The following is a 23732-nucleotide window of genomic DNA, read 5'->3' as shown; positions in this document are numbered from 1 at the left end:
GGCCAGACGGATTACCAGGACGTGTACTCCAAGCATGCGCTGACCAACTGGCAAGTGTCTTCACTGACATTTTCCACCTCTCCCTGTCTGAGTCTGTAATACCAACATGTTTCAAGCAGACCACCATAGTCCCTGTGTCCAAGAACACTAAGGCAACCTGCCTAAATGACTTCCCGCCTCACCCAATGTGGTACGGATCTGCTATTTGTATACGTTATAACTGGAACCTCCATCAGAAGCTAGCCAGCTAACTAGCTACTAGCTAGTAGTCACTGTTAGCCACGTCTAGCGGTCTTCACCTTAAGCTCGGACACCAGCCAGCTTTAGCTCGGTCTTCAACATCTCCACTCAATGTTGTTTCTAGCAGTTGCCCCCTAAAAGTGTATCATCTGGGTTAACTTGGTTGACTTAACAAAAACAGATCAGATATAGGTCAACCTCACTGACTGAGGTCTACTATACGGGTGTCATCCCAGATTATAATTTAACAAATTTCTTATAATTAATGTGTATGTTACCCATTAGGACAACCTGAACCTACTAGCCATACAAGTGGGAGTATAAACCCACTAGTACACAACAGAGTACATGTACTATCTGCATAAGTACAATGTAATTACTATGTGTTACACAGGATTTAGCTAGTTAAAATGAAGTGTATCTTGAGGGGTACTTACTTGTAATTAATGTCTACTTATATTGTACATTACACATCCTGACAACCAGGCCCTCATTTTAAGGAAAGTGCCATCTGAGTGGGAGGATAAACACACTAGTACACCACAGAGTACATGTAATAAATGTATAAGTACAATGTAATTACTAGGTGTTACACATGATTTAGTTAGTTGAAATTAAGTGTATCTTGAGGGTTACTTACGTGTAATTATTATGTGTACCTACATAGTACGTTACCTAGATACATCGTTACCTATTAGCAAGTGAAAACAAACACAAGATGAGCTTATAGTTCAGTCAACTTTAATGCAACCTGTAAAAATAACTTTCATTTCTTACAAAGAATAAGGATGTTTGTTGTTGGGTTAATTAGAATAAACAAAGATATAGGCTTACTCAATAACATAAAATAACTATTTTAATAGAGGTGACTAAAATCTGCAGCCTATAATATTGTGAGTAGCCTAGTTAGCTAGCTAGCGAAAACGGGAGTGTCTTGTTCTACCTTTTTTAACATTACAAGTAACAATGGAAGTGGACAACATCTGTGTCTTCATCTGCTTCTTTCTTGTAAGCCTTTCCCATCCTGGAGTCTGAGAACCTGTGGGAATCTGTGGTTGAGGAAAAAATATGTATGACAATTTAGCAAAGACACTCTACAATTAGCCAACTGTAGTAGCTAGCTATCATCAGAGAAGGTATAGAAACCTTCCTCCAATTTGTCTGTTATCATCATTATCATTTCTAGCTATCATTTAGGATTTAGACCTAGCTCCCTAGTTGTGTTATCCAGCAAGCATTATATATAATAATATGCTTACTAATACTAATAAACTATCTGTTAACATTGAAAAGGAGCTACTCATAGATGTGTTGACACAAATAGATAGATAGCTAGCTAATGTTAACATGCTGGGTGTGTCTCACTTAATACCCTTGGATACCGTACGGACACCCTGAGCACAAGGTTCATTTAAGACAAGACCATCGAGCCCAGCTAGCTAACTACTTGCCATATTTGGGTAGCTAGCTAGTTAACATTAGCTTTTAAGGCATGGAAAGTTTATTCTGTAGATGTTAATTATCTAAGTTAGCTAGCTACCAAAAACGGCAGCTGACGTTTGCTAGCTATGATTTAGAATAGGTAGTTGGCTAGCTCATGTTTTCCAGCTAGCAAGCTATCATTTCCTAGTTAGCCAACACTAAGATAGCTAACTAGCAAACTCTAGGTAGCTAGATAACTACCTATGCTAAATAGACCAGCACAATTACTGCATCCAAAAAGCAAAACAAAGTGCATGGAAAACCTCTCTTCTGTTTTTGTCTCCTCTACAACACTTATTTTGCAGTAATCTCTTATGTCTGGATTTTCCAAACAACCTTCTTCTTGATCCCGGTTCTTTGCTACTGTCACTGTGAGTCAGTGTCAACACAAATTGTGGGCACATTCGAGGTCGTTGTTATTTCAAACTCGTTGCGCAGATGGTCATATCTTGAAGTGATGCCTTAATTCCTGGGATGAATGAATAAGTGCACCAATGCATCCTAAAAGTGAGAATGTTCTTCAACCGTGAAACCCTTGCAAGGTTACATGATGAAATAAGAGATTGTCTTATGACCATTTTAGTGCATTTATGAACTATTATTCAACCAAGCTTATAGGCTCACAATTTGGCAAGCACTGAATGACTATCTCACAATTTTAGCCATAACTGTTTATTCATGTGTTACACATGTTTGATTGATGCTTAATTAAGTAATTCACACATTGTCAAGCCCTGCCCTCCTTAGTTACTGTTGCTTTCCAGGTCAAATGCACGTGAAATTATTTACCTATGTAAACATTTTTTTAATTTAAACCTCCCATTTTTGCCATAGCACTCATACGCTTCCATGCATTTCAAACGAAAGCTGGAACTGGGCATTACACTTCAGAGTCCTTTATACCAGAGTTGTGTCAATGAGGTGGTTGGTTTTAAATTGGTTAACACTTGATTTGTGCAGTCTGAAAATATCCGGATTTTCAATTAACTGTGTCCATCCCTAAAAGGTAGAGGGTAAAAAGTGAACCTGTTTTAAACCTCAAACATATCTCTCTCTCTCTTTCTCTCTCTCTCTCTGATACAGAACAAGCTTTACAATCTTAACCTCTGCCTACCACCCTCAGCTAGACTCATGTTCTCATCTTAAAGCCTAAATTAGCCACACCAAGTTAGACGGTAAGAAGATTAATCTCTTTGGCCTGATTTATGGCATGGAGGAGATGAAAGGAAGTATTTGGTCTGTTTTACACAGCCATGGGGGAAGATGGCAGCGGATGGCAGCTCAGAGCTTAACATAGCACAGTGACGTCATCTTTCTAGAAACATGAAGTACTGATGCTTCCGACCAGAAAACGCCTTTTATTGGTCAAAGTTTAATACAGGTGCGTTGTGTAGTTCTTAAACCCAGTGCAGACTGGCATGCACTACACAGACACGATAGTGGAAAGAGGAATACAGTTTACTCCTGTTCAATGAAAAAACTCACTGTGCAGACTGGTTTGCGACAGGAGCTACCCAGTGGTGCCACTATTGATTGTGGTGTTGGCACAGACCTGCAGGATGGCACATCAATATCCTACCACCTAACCCCACTGACTGCACACACACACGCACAAGCGCACACACACACACACACACACACACACACACACACACACACACACACACACACACACACACACACACACACACACACACACACACACACACACACACACACACACACACACACACACACTGAAGGGTTACAATAACAGACAGGGTCAAACACCACACCCACAGGAATAAATGTGATTCCAGTATAATCAATAGGATGTGAAGCGAACGTCATGTTTAATTTACTATATGACAAAATGAGAGACTGACGATCGCAGACGGTAAGAGGGGTTTAGTTACGCCCACGTACTGATCAAAAGGGATCAGAACATAACAAGATTCCCACTCACAAGCCCTTCCTCACTCTCTCGCTCTCTTTCTCTCTCTCTCTCTTTCTCTCTCTCTCTCTCTCTCTCAAACACACTTTAGCCTCTTTGTCACATTCGCATCCTTTCTCCTCACCTCTCTCCTCTCTCCCTTTTTTAAATCTCTCTACTTTCTCTCCACCTTCCTACTTCCCTCTCTTGTTTTGATGACTAATCCCTTGTTACACTTCTGTTCTGGAAACGTTCTTTCCAGTCCTGTTCTGCAGGAGTTGAGATCAGAGGAATAGCACAGAATATTGATTTCCACTCCTTTCCTCCTCCCCACTTCTAGGTATTTGTTGGTCTTATTGAGCTAAGGGAATACAATATAGGAGTCTATAATTAGCTATTATGCTGCCTCATGCAATCTCCATAGTCTCTAAAACCTCTTGTAGAAAGAAACAGGATCTACAGTGCTTGATTTGTTCCACATTTTGTTACGTTACAGCCTCATTCTAAAATGGATTCAATAAAACATTTTCCTCATCAATCTACACACAATACCCCATAATGACAAAGCGAAAACAGGTTTTTAGAATTTTTTGCAATGTAGAAAAAAAAGAAATACCTTATTTACATAAGTATTCAGACCATTTGCTATGAGACTCAAAATTGAGATCAGGTGCATCCTGTTTCAATTGATTATCCTTCAGAACTTGGAGTCCACCTGTGGTAAATTCAACAGTTGACAGTGCATGTCAGAGCAAAAACCAAGCCATGAGGTCGAAGGAATTGTCCATAGAGCACCGAGACAGGATTGTGTGGAGGCACAGATCTGGGGAAGTGTAGGTTACCAAAACATTTCTGCAGCATTGAAGGTCCCCAAGAACACAGTGGCCTCCATCATTCTTAAATGGAAGAAGTTTGGAACACCCAAGATCCTTTCTAGAGCTGGCCGCCCGGCCAAACTGAGCAATCGGGGGATAAGGGCCTTGGTCAGGGAGTTGACCAAGAACCCGATGGTACTCTGACAGAGCTCCAGAGTTCCTCTGTGAGGATGGGAGAACCTTCCAGAAGGACAACCATCTCTGCAGCACTCCGCCAATCAGGCCTTTATGGTAGAGTGGCCAGACAGAAGCCACTCCTCAGCAAAAGGCACACAACAGCCCGCTTGGAGTTTGCTAAAAGGCACCTAAAGACTCTCTGACCATGAGAAACAAGATTCTCTGGTCTGATGAAACCAAGATTGAACTCTTTGGCCTGAATGCCACATCTGGATGAAACCTGGCACCATATCTACGGTGAAGCATGGTGGTGGCAGCATCATGCTGTGGGGATGTTTTTCAGCGGAAGGAACTGGGAGACTAGTCGGGATTGAGGGAAAGATGAACAGAGCAAAGCAAGGAGAGATCCTTGATGAAACCTGCTCCAGAGCGCTCAGGACCTCAGACTGGGGTGAAGGTTCACCTTCCAACAGAACAATGACCCTAAGCACACAGCCAAGACAATGCAGGAGTGACTTCGGGACAACTCTCTGAATGTCCTTGAGTGGCCCAGCCAGTGTCTGGATTTGAACCCGATCAAACATTTCTGGAGAGACCTGAAAATAGCTGTGCAGCGATGCTCCCCATCCAACCTGACAGAACTTAAGAGGATCTGCAAAGAAGAATGGGAGAAACTCCCCAAATACAGGTGTGCCAAGCTTGTAGACTAGAAGACTAGAGGCTGTAATCGCTGCCAAACGTGCATCAACAAAGTACTGAGAAAAGTATCTGAATACTTATGTAAATGCGATATAAGTTTTTTATTTGTTATACATTTGCAAAAAAATGTAAACTGTTTTTGCTGTGCCATTATGGGGTATTGTGTGTAGATTGATGAGGGGGGAGGAAACTATTTACTCCATTTTAGAATAAGGCTGTAACATAAGAAAATGTGGAAAAAGTGAAGGGTTCTGAATACTTATCCAAATGCACTGTAAACATGGTATTGTAACATATGCTTACTGACTTACTTGTGTATTGTGTATTTCATATTTCTTGTTCTTATTTCTTGTGTTTTTTTCTAATAATACATTATTATTTCATTGTTGGGTTTTGAGTTTGCAAGAAAGTCATTTCACTGTACTTGTGCATGTGACATTTAAAATGTGACATTTTAAACTTGAAACTTGAAATGACCGTATAAATTAGTTTTCCATTAAATGTAGCGTTAATGACAAGTGGCACATATCTAATAGATTAAGTTGAGTATGAGATAAGCTGTTCTGAGGCAGCAGTGTGTGAGGATTGTTTCTTGGTCTTGACCCTAACTATGGTCAGAGAGAACTGAGATGACTCATAGCTTGGCACAGCCAGCACTAACAAGACAGGTCACACAGAGGAGAGCGGAGAGGAGCAGCGAGGATATAGCACACACACACACGCACACATATACACGTACACACGCACTGCGGGAGTGAGAGAGAGGGGGAGAGGGACCACAGATGAGTAGCTCAGTGGAGGCAGAGGGGTTTGGCATGGTCCTTCTCTGTGAGCTCCTGGATGCAAATAGACCTCATGCATGAGTGTGTCTGTCAGGTATGAAGCCACACACACTCACCTCATTAGCCACACACATACTGCATACACACACTCGGCCAAGCACAACCCCCTTTTCCGTCATGCTGCAGGTGTGCTTGTCACTTCAGAGAAGCCACACTGAGTCAGCGAGCAGAGCCTGAACAGAGACTAGATGACATAAACAGTACAGACAAGCAAAAAGTTATCTATGTGTGTGTGCATCTGAGAGAGAGATAGAGATCTTGTTTTGTTTAGTGTCTCATTAAGTAGACTTAATGGGAATAGGGGGTTATTGCGTTGAACAGAGAGAGGACGTGTTTTTAGCGCTCTCCTGACAATTTCGGCAAAACTTCTTTACATTTTTTAAATCTCTTATTTTAAATCCTCATAACACGACCAGCAATTTTCTTGGACAATTTCAGCCGTATCTACATCCACTTATGAATCGACATATTCCTAAAACAAGAAGAACATCTCGCAACATCTTGGATTATGTGACTGTTGGTAAGCTAACTAACATTCGTTAATGTATTATCTGCTACTGTAGTACTGTAGCTAGCATAACAGTTACGTGAATAATATGGAGAGCTAGCCCACTCAACGTTTCTTTATATTATTTGTAGCCTGTATGTGCTCATCAGTTAGCTCAGTTTCTTCTATATGACAGGCGAAATAGCTGTCCATTGAACGTTGAATGTCATGTTTAAGTTTCTTTTTGGTATGTTGATAATTCTCTTCCACTGGGTTACATAAAACACTGTAAAATACCGGCAAAGATGTTTAACTCCATGTTAACAGACTCAAAATGGCTAATGTTACCTCACTTATTTAGCCAGTGAGCCAGCCATGACACAGTGGGACCTTATTCATTCATCCTGCACCACCGAGAAGCATCGGGACTACTTTATTTGAAGACGTTTCTATCGTATCCTTGGACTAAAATGATTGACACTCACGTGCAAGCCTGACATCATGTGCAGAGGGCCTTTGGGTAACGTAGCACATATTCAATGGTATATCTTTTTTTCTCACGTAGCCTGTCCATTTCTGATCTTTGTTACTTTTTTTGGATTATAAATTTATCATGGTAGTCTACGTTAACGCTAAAGGTATGGGCCATTTTGTTACTTGGTAGCTACTAGCAACAGTTAATCTACAACTATTTTGGACTGTCCATACTGTAACTTTAACGTTAGTCTCAGTCTAGCGTTAATGTTTTAGGTGGAGCTATTCTTTGCTATTTTTCAAACGAAAACTGTGATATTTCACATATCATCTTGCTAGATATGCCGTTTGTTTTGTTTGTGAGGAGTAATAGCCGAGAGAAGGCAGGAGACACTGTTTTGTTTAGCGTCGCTTAGGTTAGACTGCTCCCTTTAATGGATCAGTCGTCCACCAGGCTACACTCTACGATTAAGGGGAGGTGCGAGAGGAAGCGTTGGGTGTCTCGGTTAGAGAGACAGGGGACTGGGGTTCAGTGTTTTACTGTTAGGATAGATTTATGCTTGTTTGTTCCAACAGTTCTTTACATATTTTCCTCTCTACAAATATGAATGCGTGTCACGTTCCTGACCTGTTTTCCTTTGTTTTGTATTCATTTTAGTTGGTCAGGGCGTGAGTTGGGTGGGTTTGTCTATGTTTGTATTTCTATGTGGGGTTTTGTGTTCGGCCTGGTATGATTCTCAATTAGAGACAGGTGTGTATTGTTTGTCTCTAATTGAGAGTCATACAAAGGCAGCCAGGGTTTCACTGGTGTTTTGTGGGTGTTTGTTCCTGTGTCCTCACAGGACAGTTGAAGGTTAGTCACGTTTGTTGTTTTGTAGTTTGTAGTGTCTTGTTTGCTGTTTTTTCATTAAAAGATGGCTTATTTCCCTCAATCCGCATCTTGGTCCTATCCATGCTCCTTCTCGTCTAAGGGGGAGAACAACATTGACTGCCTTTACAGAAACACCCACCACAACAGGACCAAGCGGATTGAGGAGAGAGAAAAGGAACTACAGCAATGGGGAAAAGAGGAATGGACTTGGGAGGAGATTCTGGACGGAGAAGGACCCTGGGCACAGCCAGTGGAGTGTCGCCGCCCCAAAGCGGAGCTGGAGGCAGCGAAAGCGGAGAGGCGGCATTATGAGGCGCTTGCAAGGCAGAGTGGCTGGAAACCCGAGAGGCTCACCCAAAAATTTCTTGGGGGGGGGGGCTAAAGGGGAGTGTGGCGAAGCCGGGTTGGATACCTGAGCCAACTCCCCGGGCTTGCCGTGGAGTGAGAGGGCGTCGTACTGGTCAGACACCGTGTTATGCGGTGAAGCGCACGGTGTCCCCAGTACGCGTGCTTAGCCCAGTGCGGGCTATTCCACCTTGCCGCACTGGGAGGGCTAGGTTGGGCATCGAGCCGGATGCCATGAAGCCGGCCCAACGTATCTGGCCTCCAGTACGTCTCCTCGGGCCGGCGTACATGGCACCAGCCTTACAGGTGGTGTCCCCGGTTCGCCTGCATAGCCCAGTGCGGGCTATTCCACCTCGCCGCACTGGCAGGGCTACGGGGTCCATTCAACCTGGTAAGGTTGGGGAGGCTCGGTGCTCAAGAGCACGTGTCCTCCTTCACGGTCCGGTATATCCGGCGCCACCTTCCCACCCCAGCTCAGTACCACCAGTGCCTACACCACGCACCAGGCTTCCAGTGCATCTCCAGAGCCCTGTTACTCTTCCACGTACTCTCCCTATGGTGTGTGTCTCCAGCCCGGTGCCTCCAGTTCCGGCACCACGCACCAAGCCTCCTGTGCGTCTCCAGAGCCCTGGACGCACTGTTCCTTCTCCCCGCACTCGCCCTGAGGTGCGTGCCCTCAGCCCGGTACCTCCAGTTCCAGTACCACGCACCAGGCCTAGAGTGCGCCACGAGAGTCCAGTGTGCCCTGTTCCTGTTCCCCGCACTCGCCCTGAGGTGCGTGCCCTCAGCCCGGTACCTCCAGTTCCGGTACCACGCACCAGGCCTATAGTGTGTCTCAGCCGGCCAGAGTCTGCCGTCTGCCCAGCGGTGCCTGAACGGCCCGTCTGCCCAGCTCTGTCTGAGCCATCTGTCTGCCCAGCTCCGTCTGAGCCATCTGTCTGCCCAGCGCCGTCTGAGCCATCTGTCTGCCCAGCGCCGTCTGAGCCATCTGTCTGCCCAGCGCCGTCTGAGCCATCTGTCTGCCCAGCGCCGTCTGAGCCATCTGTCTGCCCAGCGCCGTCTGAGCCATCTGTCTGCCCAGCGCCGTCTGAGTCATCCGTCTGCCACGAGCCATTAGAGCCGCCCGTCTGTCCCGAGCCAGTAGAGCCGCCCGTCTGTCCCGAGCCAGTAGAGCCGCCCGTCTGTCCCGAGCCAGTAGAGCCGTCCGTCAGTCAGGAGCCGCCAGAGCCGTCCGTCAGTCAGGAGCCGCCAGAGACGCCCGCCAGTCAGGAGCCGCCAGAGACGCCCGCCAGTCAGGAGCTGCCAGAGACGCCCGCCAGTCAGGAGCTGCCAGAGACGCCCGCCAGTCAGGAGCCGCCAGAGACGCCCGCCAGTCAGGAGCTGCCAGAGACGCCCGCCAGTCAGGAGCTGCCAGAGACGCCCGCCAGTCAGGAGCTGCCAGAGACGCCCGCCAGTCAGGAGCTGCCAGAGACGCCCGCCAGTCAGGAGCTGCCAGAGACGCCCGCCAGTCAGGAGCTGCCAGAGACGCCCGCCAGTCAGGAGCTGCCAGAGACGCCCGCCAGTCAGGAGACGCCCGCCAGTCAGGAGCTGCCAGAGACGCCCGCCAGTCAGGAGCTGCCAGAGACGCCCGCCAGTCAGGAGCTGCCAGAGACGTCCGACAGTCCGGAGCTGCCCTACAGTCCGGAGCTGCCCTACAGTCCGGAGCTGCCCTACAGTCCGGAGCTGCCCTACAGTCCGGAGCTGCCCTACAGTCCGGAGCTGCCACTCAGCCCGGACCTGCCGGAGTCCCTCAGCCCGGACCTGCCGGAGTCCCTCAGCCCGGACCTGCCGGAGTCCCTCAGCCCGGACCTGCCGGAGTCCCTCAGCCCGGACCTGCCGGAGTCCCTCAGCCCGGACCTGCCGGAGTCCCTCAGCCCGGACCTGCCGGAGTCCCTCAGCCAGGACCTGCCGGAGTCCCTCAGCCAGGACCTGCCGCCCCTTATCCCGGTGCTGGTCCTTATCCCGGTGCTGCCCCTTGTCCCGGTGCTGCCCCTTGTCCCGGTGCTGCCCCTTGTCCCGGTGCTGCCCCTTGTCCCGGTGCTGCCCCTTGTCCCGGTGCTGCCCCTTGTCCCGGTGCTGCCCCTTATCCCGGTGCTGCCCCTTCATTTAGGTGGGGTTAGTGGGAGGGTGGTCATTGGGAGGGGGATAAAGAAGCGGGGATTGATTATGGTGGGGTGGGGACCTCGTCCACCGCCAGAGCCGCCACCGTGGACAGACGCCCACCCAGACCCTCCCCTAGACTTTGTGCTGGTGCGCCCGGAGTTCGCACCTTAAGGGGGGGGTTCTGTCACGTTCCTGACCTGTTTTCCTTTGTTTTGTATTCATTTTAGTTGGTCAGGGCGTGAGTTGGGTGGGTTTGTCTATGTTTGTATTTCTATGTGGGGTTTTGTGTTCGGCCTGGTATGATTCTCAATTAGAGACAGGTGTGTATTGTTTGTCTCTAATTGAGAGTCATACAAAGGCAGCCAGGGTTTCACTGGTGTTTTGTGGGTGTTTGTTCCTGTGTCCTCACAGGACAGTTGAAGGTTAGTCACGTTTGTTGTTTTGTAGTTTGTAGTGTCTTGTTTGCTGTTTTTTCATTAAAAGATGGCTTATTTCCCTCAATCCGCATCTTGGTCCTATCCATGCTCCTTCTCGTCTAAGGGGGAGAACAACATTGACTGCCTTTACAATGCGGTCCTTGTGGATACTAAACATATTTTAGATATGCCTTTATGCTATAGCTTATTCCATGTTTACATCGTTGGTTAAATGACTCCAAATGCAAAACTGAAATTGACTTTGTGTAATGTCCGTGGAGTTTGTAAACTATCCAAGCCGAAACAGGTTATTACTAGGCTTAAACCACTTCATTCACCTATTGTGTTCCTTCAAGAAACTCACTTGTTGAAGGATGAGCTACTGAAAGTACGCAGGAGATGGCAAGGGCAAGTAATAGCTTCCACTTTCTCCTCTCATTCTCATGGTGTTATGGTTTTAATTCACACATCTGTTCCCTTTCAAGTAGATCATATTGTAACTGATGCAGCTGGTAGATACATTTTGATACAGGGAACTCTTTTGAATGAGTGTATTAATCTGGTTAATGTTTTTGGTCCTAATGTTCATTATCCCAAATTCTTTGGGAATGTATTTCTATCGATAGCCTCCCGTCCTGGTAAAGTCCTAATGGCAGGAGGTTTTAATTGCACTCTTGATCCTCATCTAGATCGCTCCTCTGGTTTAGACACTTCCCACTCGCAGAGTAGAAAGAAATCACAGCATTTCATTAAGGACTTGAATCTATGTGAACCTCGGAGGACTCAGAACCCGAGTAAAATGGAGTATTCATGTTACGCGTCGACATTTGAATCATATTAAATCACATTCTCGTACAGGAAGTGGATATGATAGTATTGTTCTGAGTGACCATTCACCTGTGTGATTATTCTATAGGGATACAAAACTAGTAAAAGGATCCTCTAGATGGCGTTTGCATCCCAGATGGTTACAGGACCCAGACTTCTTACATTACGTTGGAGTGCTTATAGATGTTTATTTTACAGTGAACACTGACCAAACATCAGTGAGTACGAGGTGGGAGGCTTCAAAGCATATATTAGGGGGCAAATTGTACGTTTGACCAGTTTCAAATCAATTAAATCTGAAAATGAGAGAGATGGACAGCAAAATCAGAGAATTGGAGAGGGAAGCTTTTTTGGATAACTCCGTAGAAGTAAACAAGGAATTATTTGCTCTTAAAGCTCAGTATGAGCTCTTCACCTCAAAGGCCGCAAACAGCTTAACGGCATTCATGAAATTCATAATTTACAAGGACAATTATCAATGGATACTGTAGAAATAAACCAAAAATTTGCTTCCTAATATAACACACTTTACAACTCTGAATCTTGATTTTCCCTTTATTTCAGAAGACAAAAGAAATTGGATGGTGTTGAAATATCTGATGCTATTTTCAATATGAAGGGAGGTAAAGCGGCAGGTCCAAATGGGCTCCCAATAGATATTTATCAGATATTTAAGGACAAACTTCTAGGTCCACTTTTGAATATGTATGCTGAATCCTTTCAGCAAGGTTGTCTCCCCCCTTTCTACGGACTGCTTGAATAACTCTAATTCTGAAGCCTAATAAATCCCCAACAAAATGTGAAAGTTACAGACCGATTTCTCCTCTGAACTCTGACTCTAAAATATCTGCTAAAGCCTTAGCCAGGAGATAGGATAGAGTGCTCCCATATGTAATACACACAGACTAAAATGGCTTTGTGAGAAACCATCAAGGTTTTCACAATGTGAGGAGAGTACTAAACATGTGTGAAGGGTCCCCTGATACTGCCATACTCTCACTTGATGCAGAGAAGGCATTCGATAGAGTTAAGTGGTTATTTATTTGAAGTGCTTAAGAGATTTTGGTTTGGGAACTACTTCTGTAAATGGATTAAGATATTATATACGGACCCCACTGCAGAAGTTGCCACTAACAACTTGATTTCACAACCTTTTAAGCTTTTTCGGGGCACGAGACAAGGATGTCAGGCCAATCCAAGACTCTTTCTTTTAGCTATAGAACCCTTTGCACTTGCAGTAAGGGCCCACCCGATTTTTAACATCGAGTGGCCCTGTATGCCGATGATACCCTTTATTCATTCCTAACAGATCTAAAGAATTCTTAACAGATCTAAAGAATTCTATCTCTTCCCTCTCCAATTGAATTAATAACTTTGGTCCGTTTTCTGGGTTTAAAGTTAATAAAATCAAATCTCCCATCCTTTTCCTCCAGAAGCAAGAGAGACTGAATCCAGTTTCACAGCAACCATTTGTGAACACAGAACAAGGTTTCACGTAACTTGGTATTAAAATCACACCAGAAATGAGCTCATTGAGTTCAACAAATGATGAACCCATGGTAACAAGTGTAACAGAATCCATTGACAGATGGACATCATTGCCTATATCTAGTATTGGTAGAATACATATTATTAAGATGAATATTCCGCTCAAATGTCTTTATCTATTTCAATCAATTCCTCTGGCTCCACCACTTTATTTTTTCCCAAAGATCAGCAAGATACTCTCAAATTTTATCTGGAGCAACCGAGAACCAAGGCTTAGGTTTTCTCTTTATTTGCCCTATGACAGAGGGGGGTTGCAACTTTAAAACCTACAGTGGTATTACTGGCTGCACAACTTAGAGCTGCAATGTTTTGGTTCTCCAAGAAACCATACTCACCCTGGCTGTAGACTGAAATGTTGTCCACAAAAGGCTTAACTTTGGATGGATATTTGTACTCTGCTCTCTTTAAGAAACTAAAGAAGAATACTACTAATCCCTTTTTTAAAAACACCCTAACTATATGGCACAAATTACAGCATATCTGGGCGAATTCCCTGTATTATCCAGTTTTACACCAATTTGGGGCAATGATCATTTCACACCTGTTAAAAAAAAATGACTTGGGGTTTAAAAAATGGGTAAGAAAAGGTATTGTTAAAGTAATGGACTTATACAATGAAAAAGGGCCCATTTTTATTTGAAGAACTAAAGGGAAGATTTAACTTACCACAAAAGCATTTTTTCAAATACTTACAATTGAGAAGCTTTGTTTTTTCTAGTCTAAAACAGTCTGCCCTACAACCTCCTTTGACCACTTTGGAAACGCTCTCTTAAAATGTGTTATGGGAGAGGTCACATGACGTCATTATATGGGAAAATGGTAGCTAACACATAAAGACAACTCTGATAGTAAGAGACTTCAGTGGATACAAGATATGCAGGGAGATATTTCAGCAGAGGACTGGGGTATGATATGCTCTAGAGCTCAGATACAGACAATAAACACCCGCCTGAGATTGTTGCAATACAGTTGGATAATGAGAACATATATCACCCGTGTTAAGCTCCACAAATTTTACACTAATATTCCAGACCTGTGTGTTAAATGTAACACGCATTTAGGCACCTTGTATCAATGCCTGTGGGAATGTGCTGAGATACAACAGTTTTGGAGCTCAGTACTCTGCTATATCTCTGAGATTACCTCTACCCGAATACCACTAATCCGTAAACTTTGCATCCTAAATCTTTACCCAGGGAATATCACTTTACATAGGAGAGAAAATAAAATGGTTGACCTCTGCCTATTACAAGCTAGACGTTTAATTGCTTCCACTGGAAGTATGTCAGTTCCCCCTCACTTGGTCATTGGTAAAAAATTATTAACTTGGCTCTTGAAAAATGTACTTATATAGTGAAAAAGAAAGCCCCAGAGTTTCATGATATTTGGGATCTGCTTTGTGAGTTTTTGCAAACCGGTGATACTGTAGAAGCATGGAAGCTGTGAATCTGTATATTCTCCATTTTTTTCTGTCAATATTGGCTATAGTTGAAGCATAATCTGCATTATCTGCGACTGCATATTCTACTTTTTATTTATTTTTATTATTGGAAATGTGAGGACCTTTTTATTTTTGTATGTTTCTGTTAATGTTTGGTAGTTATGCTTTTGTCTCCCCATCTTTGGGTTGGGGGGGGGGGGGGATAAACTAGAAAATTGTATTTCTGTAATTGTTGATTGTCCTATTTGGAACTAATAAATATATTTTGATTTCCTACATTGTTTTCACGCCCATCCATAAATATAGTCACTTCCGTTCGATCTCATTAATCTCACCCTTCCTAAATACACCCTCACCCTCACCATGGTGCGTTGTCTCACAGATGAAAGTGTGGGATCTGCCTGAAATAGATCCATGAAAATCGATCCAAGGAAATAGATCCATGTTGGTAAACAGTGTTATTGTTATCACTTGGTTATTGATTATGCTTTAACATTCATGACAGGAGAATATAAATAAGCCAGACCTCCTGCCTCCGTTCATAGTTATGATGTAGGCTGGTCAATAGAGGATAAATGGTCCTATAGGGCGGGAATATGCCTATGCATAACGCAGACAGATGACTATATATCTATGGAAATGACATGACTGATGAGCCAGGATGGTATTGTATCATATTGTGTTGTACCTTATTTAATTTGGGATATAATGTTGAAAACCTACATGAAGATCAGGTCCATTTCCTTGTCCTATCTGTGTCACATTTGAAATAACAAGTCCATAACCAGTCAACAAATCTTTGGATCAAGTTAAATGTATAAGCAGACCTTTGTAACGATCGTCGTAATATTCTTCCTCCTCCTCGGACGAGGAGAGGCGAGACGGGTCGGACCAATAAGCAGAGTGATTAGTGTCCATGATTATTTATTAAATCGAAACTGAACACGAAACAAAAGAACACCATGAAACAATCGACAAACAGTCCCGTGTGGCACGAATGCAGACACGCGATACAACCACCCACAAAACACACGTGAAACCCCGGCTGCCTTAGTATGATTCTCAATCAGGGACAAACGATCTACAGCTGCCTCTGACTGAGAATCATACCAGGCCGAACACAAAAACCCCAACATAGAAAAACACACATAGACCAACCCACCCAACTCACGCCCTGACCAACTAAATAAATACAAGAAAAAAGGAAAACAGGTCAGGAACGTGACAACCTTATTATTGTTGAGGCATGCTGCATACTGTATAGGTTTTACCAAATCTCTACTCTTCTCTGCCACTCTGCCAGTAGGTGCCAGTACTACCACTGAGCTCTGAGCAGTCCATGCCCTGATGTTATCCTGAGCTATTGATAGTCGAGAAATGGCAGAGTTGATGATGATGATGATGGTGATGTCGTATAGCCCTAACCAAGTGGTATTGAGTGCTGCAGTGGTAAAGAGGCTACAACAATATTAAAGTACTGAGGATTATGTTTGCTGTTCATCACTGGCTGAGTTAAAGGCTCTATGACTCACAGTGCTTCAACAGCCAGTCAGCATCAGCCAGGAGGGGGGACTTTTTACCATGTTGTTATGTCATCACACACACACACACGGACACGCACGCACACACACAGCACATACTTGCACACACTGTGCTAAATGTCATACAAGCATGTGGGCACACACACACAGACACACAGAACACATAACACATATACTTGCAACATGCTTGCTGTCATGCAAGCACACATATGGTTTAAACAGTGTCCTCTGTTTAACTGCCCCATCTTGACCGTTTACATGAGTGATTACAGAGTGAGTCAGCTTTGAGGACTTTGCTCTCCTCTCTGACTGTGCACCCCTGACTGCTACACTCAAAACCATGACTGGGTTGGAGAGGGTGGTGGGGGGAGAGGTAAGAGAGAGTCCTTCGGCAATGTAAACATATGTTTCCCATGCCAATAAAGCCCTTTGAATTGAATTGAGTGTGAGAGCGTATGTGTGTATGTGCTTGTTCGCGTGTTCATGTGTGTTAGATAGGCAGCATTGTCCGTGTATTGTTTCCTCTGAATGAATCTTCTGCAGAACGAGCCACTACTGTGACTGCCCTCCATTTACGATCAGCTATCGCCACCTGCTTTTTATAACAGGAAGCTACTGCTGCAATAAGTGATTTCTATAGCTGTCAGCAGGGGGCAGTAATGCTGCATGAATGAACTGGTAATGGTCCACCTATCACTCTTATGATTAACCTCTACCATCAACCAAGTCTACAGCATGACAACCTGCCATGGTGTGAGTCAGATAAGACCATATTTTCTCATATGGGGATATGTATTAGATGTATACACTGCAATTATTACCTTTGTTCAGATGGCATTCGCTATAGAAATAGCTGATGAATCATCCATGTTGCACCCTCCTCTCCTCTTCTCCATCTTCTGTTAACAAGGAATATAGAGAAGGATTGAAGGATGAATCATGAATGATGTCGCTGCAGAATTGCATTTTCTCCCTACACTCTTTCTCTCTATCTTCCTCTCTCCTAAATAAAATCAGAACAATGTGTATTCATGGTACTCCATTTTGTTTATTTTTTGTTTATCTGTCGGCCCCAACTCAGGCCCTGTGTGTTGTTAACCGACCCTCTCTGCCCATTAATCGCCATTTTACCTGTTGTTGTTGTCTTAGCTGATTAGCTGTTGTCTTACCCGTTGTTGCCTTAGCTAGCTCTCCCAATCAACACCTGTGATTGCTTTATGCCTCGCTTTATGTCTCTCTCAAATGTCAATATGCTTTGCACACTGTTGTTTAGGATAGTTATTATTGTCTTAGTTTACTGTGGAGCCCCTAGTCCCACTCAACATGCCTCAGACACATCCTTTGTCCCACCTCCCGCACATGTGATGACCTCACCCAGCATAACTAGCCCGTCCAGAGATGCAACCTCTCTTATCATCACTCGGTGCCTGGGTTTACCTCCACTATACCCGAACCCAACCATACCCCTGTCTGTACATTATACCCTGAATCTATTCTATCACACCCAGAAATCTGCTCCTTTTATTCTCTGTCCCCAATGCACTAGACGACCAGTTTTGATAGCCTTTAGCCGTACACTCATCCTACTCCTCCTCTGTTCTTCGGGTGATGTGGAGGTTAACCCAGGCCCTGCGTGTCCCCAGGCACTCTCATTTGTTGACTTCTGTAACCGAAAAAGCCTTGGTTTCATGTATGTTAACATCAGAAGCCTCCTCCCTAAGTTTGTTTTACTCACTGCTTTAGCACACTCCGCCAACCCTGATGTCCTTGCCGTGTCTGAATCCTGGCTAAGGAAGGCCACCAAAAATTCAGAGATTTCCATCCCCAACAACAACATTTTCCGTCAAGATAGAACTGCCAAAGTGGGAGGAGTTGCAATCTACTACAGAGAGAGCCTGCAGAGTTCTGTCATACTATCCAGGTCTGTTCCCAAACAGTTCTAGCTTCTACTTTTAAAAATCCAACTGTCCAGAAATAAGTCTCTCACTGTTGCCGCCTGTTATAGACCCCCCCTCAGTCCCCAGCTGTGCCCTGGACACCATATGTGGATTGATTGCCCCCCATCTATCTTCAGAGTTCGTATTGTTAGGTGACCTAAACTGGGATATGCTTAGCACCCCGGCCGTCCTACAATCTAAGCTAGATGCCCTTAATCTCACACAAATAATCAAGGAACCTACCAGGTACAACCCTAAATCCGTAAACATGAGCACCCTCATAGATATCATCCTGACCAACTTGCCCTCTAAATACACCTCTAATGTCTTCAACCAAGATCTCAGCAAACACTGCCTCATTGCCTGCGTCCTTAATGGGTCGGCGGTCCATCGACCACCCCTCATCACTGTCAAACGCTCCCTAAAATACTTCAGCGAGCAGGCCTTTCTAATCGACCTGGCCCGGGTATCCTGGAAGGATATTGACTTCATCCCGTCAGTAAAGGATGCCTGGTTGTTCTTTGAAAGTGCTTTCCTCACCATCTTAAATAAGCATGCCCCATTAAAAAATGTTTGAACTAAGAACAGATATATCCCTTGGTTCACTCCAGACTTGACTGCCCTTGACCAGCACAAAAACATCCTGTTGCGTACTGCATTAGCATCGAACAGAAAATTGCATCCCTTAAAGTCCATGGAGAATAAGAGCACCTCCTCCCAGCTGTCCACTGCACTGAGGCTGTCACCACCGATAAATCTATGATAATCGAGAATTCCAATAAGCATTTTTCTACGACTGGCCATGCTTTCCACCTGGCTACCCCTACCCCGGCCAACAGCTCTGCACCCCCCGTAGCAACTTGCACAAGCTCCCCCTCCTGCTTCTCCTTCATCCAAATCCAGATAGCTGGTGTTCTGAAAGAGCTGTAAAATCTGGACCCCTACAAATCAGCTGGACATTCTGGTCCCTTTCTTTCTAAAATTATCCGCCGAAATTGTTGCAACCCCTATTACTAGCCTGTTCAACCTCTTTCGTATCGTCTGAGATCCCTAAAGATTGGAAAGCTGCCGCGGTCATCCCCCTCTTTCTAAAGTCTTCGAAAGCCAAGTTATCTTCTTATGGCTGCAGGGGCAGTATTGAGTAGCTTGGATGAAAGGTGGCCAGAGTAAACGGCCTGCTCCTCAGTCATAGTTGCTAATATTTGCATATTATTATTAGTATTGGATAGAAAACACTCTGAAGTTTCTAAAACTGTTTGAATTATGTCTGTGAGTATAACAGAACTCATATGGCAGGCAAAAACCTGAGAAGTTCCACTTCCTGTTTGGATTTTTTCTGAGGTGGCAGATTTTCAACCAAGCTCTCATTGAAATTACAGCAAGATATTGATATTGATTAGTTTTCACTTCCTACGGCTTCCACTAGATGCCAACAGTCAATAGAACTTTGTCTGATGACTCTATTGTGAATTGGGGCCGAAGGAGACCGGAATTAGTCACCACTGCCACGAGCTGAACATGCTTTGACCATGCGCGTTCACGTGATAGGTAGCTCCGTTCCATCGCTGAACTGAAGTCAATCTAATTCTCCGGTTGGAACATTATTCAAGATGTATGATAACAACATTCTAAAGATTGATTCAGTACATCGTTTGACATGTTTCTACTGACTGTTATGGAACTTTTGGACATTTCGTCACATTATAGTGGACGCGCCTTGTGACTTTGGAATTGTTTACCAAACGCGCTAAACAAAGTAGCTAATTGGACATAAATAACGGACATTATCGAACAAATCAAGCTTTTATTGTGGACCTGGGATTCCTAGGACTGCATTCTGATGAAGTTCATCAAAGGTAAGGAAACATTTATCATGTATTTTCTGGTTTCTGTTGACTCCAACATGGCGGCTAATTTGGCTATTGTTCTGAGCGCCGTCTCAGATTATTGCATGATTTGCTTTTTCCGTAAAGTTTTTTTGAAATCTGACACAGCGGTTGCATTAAGGAGAGGTATATCTATAATTCCATGTGTATAACTTGTATTATCGTCTACATTTATGATGAGTATTTCTGTTGAAACGATGTGGCTATGCAAAATCAATTGATGTTTTTGCAACTAGTGAATGTAACGCACCAATGTAAACTCTGATTTTTTTTATATAAATATGAACTTTATCAAACAAAACGTGCATGTATTGTTTAACATGGAGTCCTATGAGTGTCATCTGATGAAGATCATCAAAGGTTAGTGATTAATTTGATCTCTATTTCTGCTTTTTGTGACTGCTATATTTCGCTGGAAAAATGGCTGTGCTTATTATGGTTTGGTGGTGACCTAACATAATCGTTTGTAGTGCTTTCGCTGAAAAGCATATTTGAAATTGGACAGTTTGGTGGGATTAACAACAAGATTACCTTTAAAATGACATAAAACACATGTATGTTTGAGGAATTTTAATTCTGAGATTTCTATTGTTTGAATTTGGCGCCCTGCACTTTCACTGGCTGTTGTCATATCGATCCCGTTAGCGGGATGCAGCCATAAAACAGATCACCGAACATTTAGAATCCCACCGTATCTGAATCACCACTGCGACCTGTATGCTCTCGTTGGCTGGCCCTCGCTACATATTTGTCGCCAAACCCACTGGCTCCACGTCATCTATAAGTCTTTGCTAGGTAAAGCCCCGACTTCTCAGCTCACTGGTCACCATAGCAGCACCCACCCATAGCACGTGCTCCAGCAGGTATATTTCACTGGTCATCCCCAAAGCCAACACTTCCTTTGGCTGCATTTCCTTCCAGTTCTCTGCTGCCAATGACTGGAATGAATTGCAAAAGTCACTGAAGCTGGAGACTTATGTCTCCCTCACCAAATTTAACCATCAGCTGTCAGAGCAGCTTTCCGATCACTGGACCTGTACACAGCCCACCCGACTTCCTCATCCCCATATTATTATCTATGTTTTTGTTCCTTTGCACCCCAGCTAGTGTGATTGTTTGGTTGCGGGACGTGGGACAAAGGGCCAAAATGCGGGACTGTCCCACACAATCCTGGACATGTGTTCACCCTAGTTGCCATACCAGGCGGTGATATAGCCAGACAGAATGCCCACAAACCCACACACACACAGACACACTGAGCAGTGATAATCCCCACTCCACTGTAAGTGTGGAGCTGTGATAGCAGTACTGCATGCTGGGAAGGCGACATGCCTGGAGGAAGGTTTTGAGATTCACATTAGCAAACGCACGCACACACACAAACAATCTCATTAGCTTGGCAGTATAGTATTTCTAGCTCCCTACTGGGCTGTAAAGCTATGTGTGTGTGTGTGTGTTTGTGTGTGTGTGTGTGTGTGTGTGTGTGTGTGTGTGTGTGTGTGTGTGTGTGTGTGTGTGTGTGTGTGTGTGTGTGTGTGTGTGTGTGTGTGTGTGTCGTTTAGGAGTAGAGGAATCTGGATAAACACTGGAAATGGAAAATCTGCTTCTTTAGCAGTTCGGGCCCCTGCACTAGTGTAGTGAATAGGCCTACAGTATGTGTTTGTGCAGTGAAAGATTGGGTGTAGGCCTATAGGATGTATATGTTATGTTGATGGCCTTATAGGTATACCTCCACTGTTGTTCAGATTTTATTTAATATCAGGGCTTTTTGTGTTCATAGTGATATTCACATTAAGTATTGTGTGTAGGCTGTAGCAACAGAATAGTCCGTTGTCAGTAGTGGGTGGAGATTAAATATACCGTAAACACGCCCATACAGTTGAGAGGCAGTTTCAAATGTCATGACGTAGAGTATTCATAAACAGGGATTGGACCATAACATTAGGAATTAGAATAGGAAATAATTAATTTAAAACGAAATAAGTGATTTAAAAGGGAAACAAACTAAATAAGTAATTTAATAAGATCTCTATGGATTGAACCCGTAAAGAAATGGAAAATAACATTGAAATACGGGATATGAACAGAGCATAGCCATGTAGCTACCCGATAATACAGATTGACATATCTCGCAGCTCTGACGTCGTTGGCCCCCATGCGCAAAGGGATTGGCCGAATTGGACAGCGACTATTTTAGGTCTGCTGCGCTAGAGCAGAAGGTAGAGACTGTTTCAAACTCCCCTACCTCCATCTCTGGGAGCTAGATGGAACCAGGATCAGCGGGTCCAACCCACATTGCCTAACCATGGCAGGTCCTGCAAACGCCGGTATGAGCCCCTGGTACTCCTCTGGATCTAGTAACGACGCTCCCACCCCACTCCCAGCCCTTACCGAGGAGAAGCCGCGGAAGAGGAGAGCATTTTGCCTGCCTCGGATGAAGTCCAAGAACCGCAACGACAGTGGCAAGCAGCGGCAGCAGCTAGCGCAGCAACCCGTGGCAAACAACAACAACACTATGCCGTTCATAATCCACTGCCAGATCGGGAAGGAGATCAAGCACATATGCAGCAACTGCCGTGGCGCAGACCCTCGGGACGGTGAGTGGAGGGAGAAGAGTGTTGAGGTTCTCACAGCAGCGGCAGCAGCAAGAGGGAGATGTTTTGATCTCCTCCATTTCATGTTGGCGCCGCTCCTCCAAATCGACCGCTCCCTTGCCTTGCACACTGCCTGTAAAGATATGCCCCATCGCGGGCACTTTTTTCTCGATGGACGGGCTGCGGAGACTTTTTCCAATCCTAATAGCACTACTCGGAGTCAGAATATTTAGGTGGCTGTATGAGTGTATTGGTTGTTTTTGATACATTATTGGGTATAGGCGTAGGCTATAGCGTTAGAATAGTCTGTTTATACTTCTGCTGGGTTTTTACATGTAGGCTGTTACTATTTTATTATGCAACAATGTATCCACTCCGCTTGATGCAATCCTACTGTATCATCAAAGCAGACAGACAGCACTACTTTGACTAGTTCACTGAGGTTGTACTTTGTAGGCTATACAAACACAGGGCACATTGATTCACCAAGATAACAGACATGCTAGTCAACTGAAATCATGTTGATATGTGGTTTTATCAAGTAGCCCCAATCCAGAATATCTATAGTGCTTGAGAAGGATCTAGAATCACCTATAACTGCAGATAAGATAAAGTAGTAGGTTGCTACTGTACTGTCACCCACCCTCCTATGTCCATGCCAGAAGCTATTCCAGGAGATGGATTCGTTTTTCGTTCTCTCCTATTATACACAGTATGACCAAATTCCCTCAATGTGCACATATCACCAATAACAGTCCCACCTTCATCATGATGTGGTGCGAATGTGAGGTCAGGGGGCAGTGCCATTGAAGGCATATAACACTCTCACTCACACACACTTACTGCTTGTGCAGACTAAGAGGTGTGTGTGTGTGTGTGTGTGTAAGAGCGAGACAGTCAGTATTTTTATTTGAATTTGAACATGAACAAAAATTCCAGCCTGTTGGGAGTTTAGAGATGAGCGGAGGTGAGTGGAGGTTAGAGATGGAAAAATTGAGTAAGGACTCGAAGTGCAGAGCATTCACTGTATTTACTTTAGAACAGTCTGACATCTC

At 44.3% G+C, this 23732-nt stretch overlaps 1 protein-coding gene across 2 annotated transcripts in view; it reads left to right on the top strand.

The window, feature by feature from the left end:
* Window positions 1-23732, top strand: part of phactr1 (phosphatase and actin regulator 1) — a 72150-nt gene that overhangs the window by 33497 nt on the left and 14921 nt on the right. Inside the window, exon 1 of one of the 2 annotated variants that reach the window (XM_055923202.1) lies at window positions 21651-22680. The exons of the other annotated variant lie outside the window; for it this stretch is intronic. Within the exon in view, the coding sequence (XP_055779177.1) occupies window positions 22389-22680 (292 nt within the window). The 5' untranslated portion in view covers window positions 21651-22388. Of the gene's footprint in view, window positions 1-21650; window positions 22681-23732 lie in introns of those variants that run through there. 2 annotated transcript variants of the gene reach the window in all.

The sequence above is a fragment of the Salvelinus fontinalis genome, chromosome 5, assembly GCF_029448725.1.
Source record: "Salvelinus fontinalis isolate EN_2023a chromosome 5, ASM2944872v1, whole genome shotgun sequence".
NCBI lineage: Eukaryota > Metazoa > Chordata > Actinopteri > Salmoniformes > Salmonidae > Salvelinus > Salvelinus fontinalis.
Note: the sequence above shows the minus strand (reverse complement) of the source record. Positions and strands in the feature narration are given on the sequence as shown.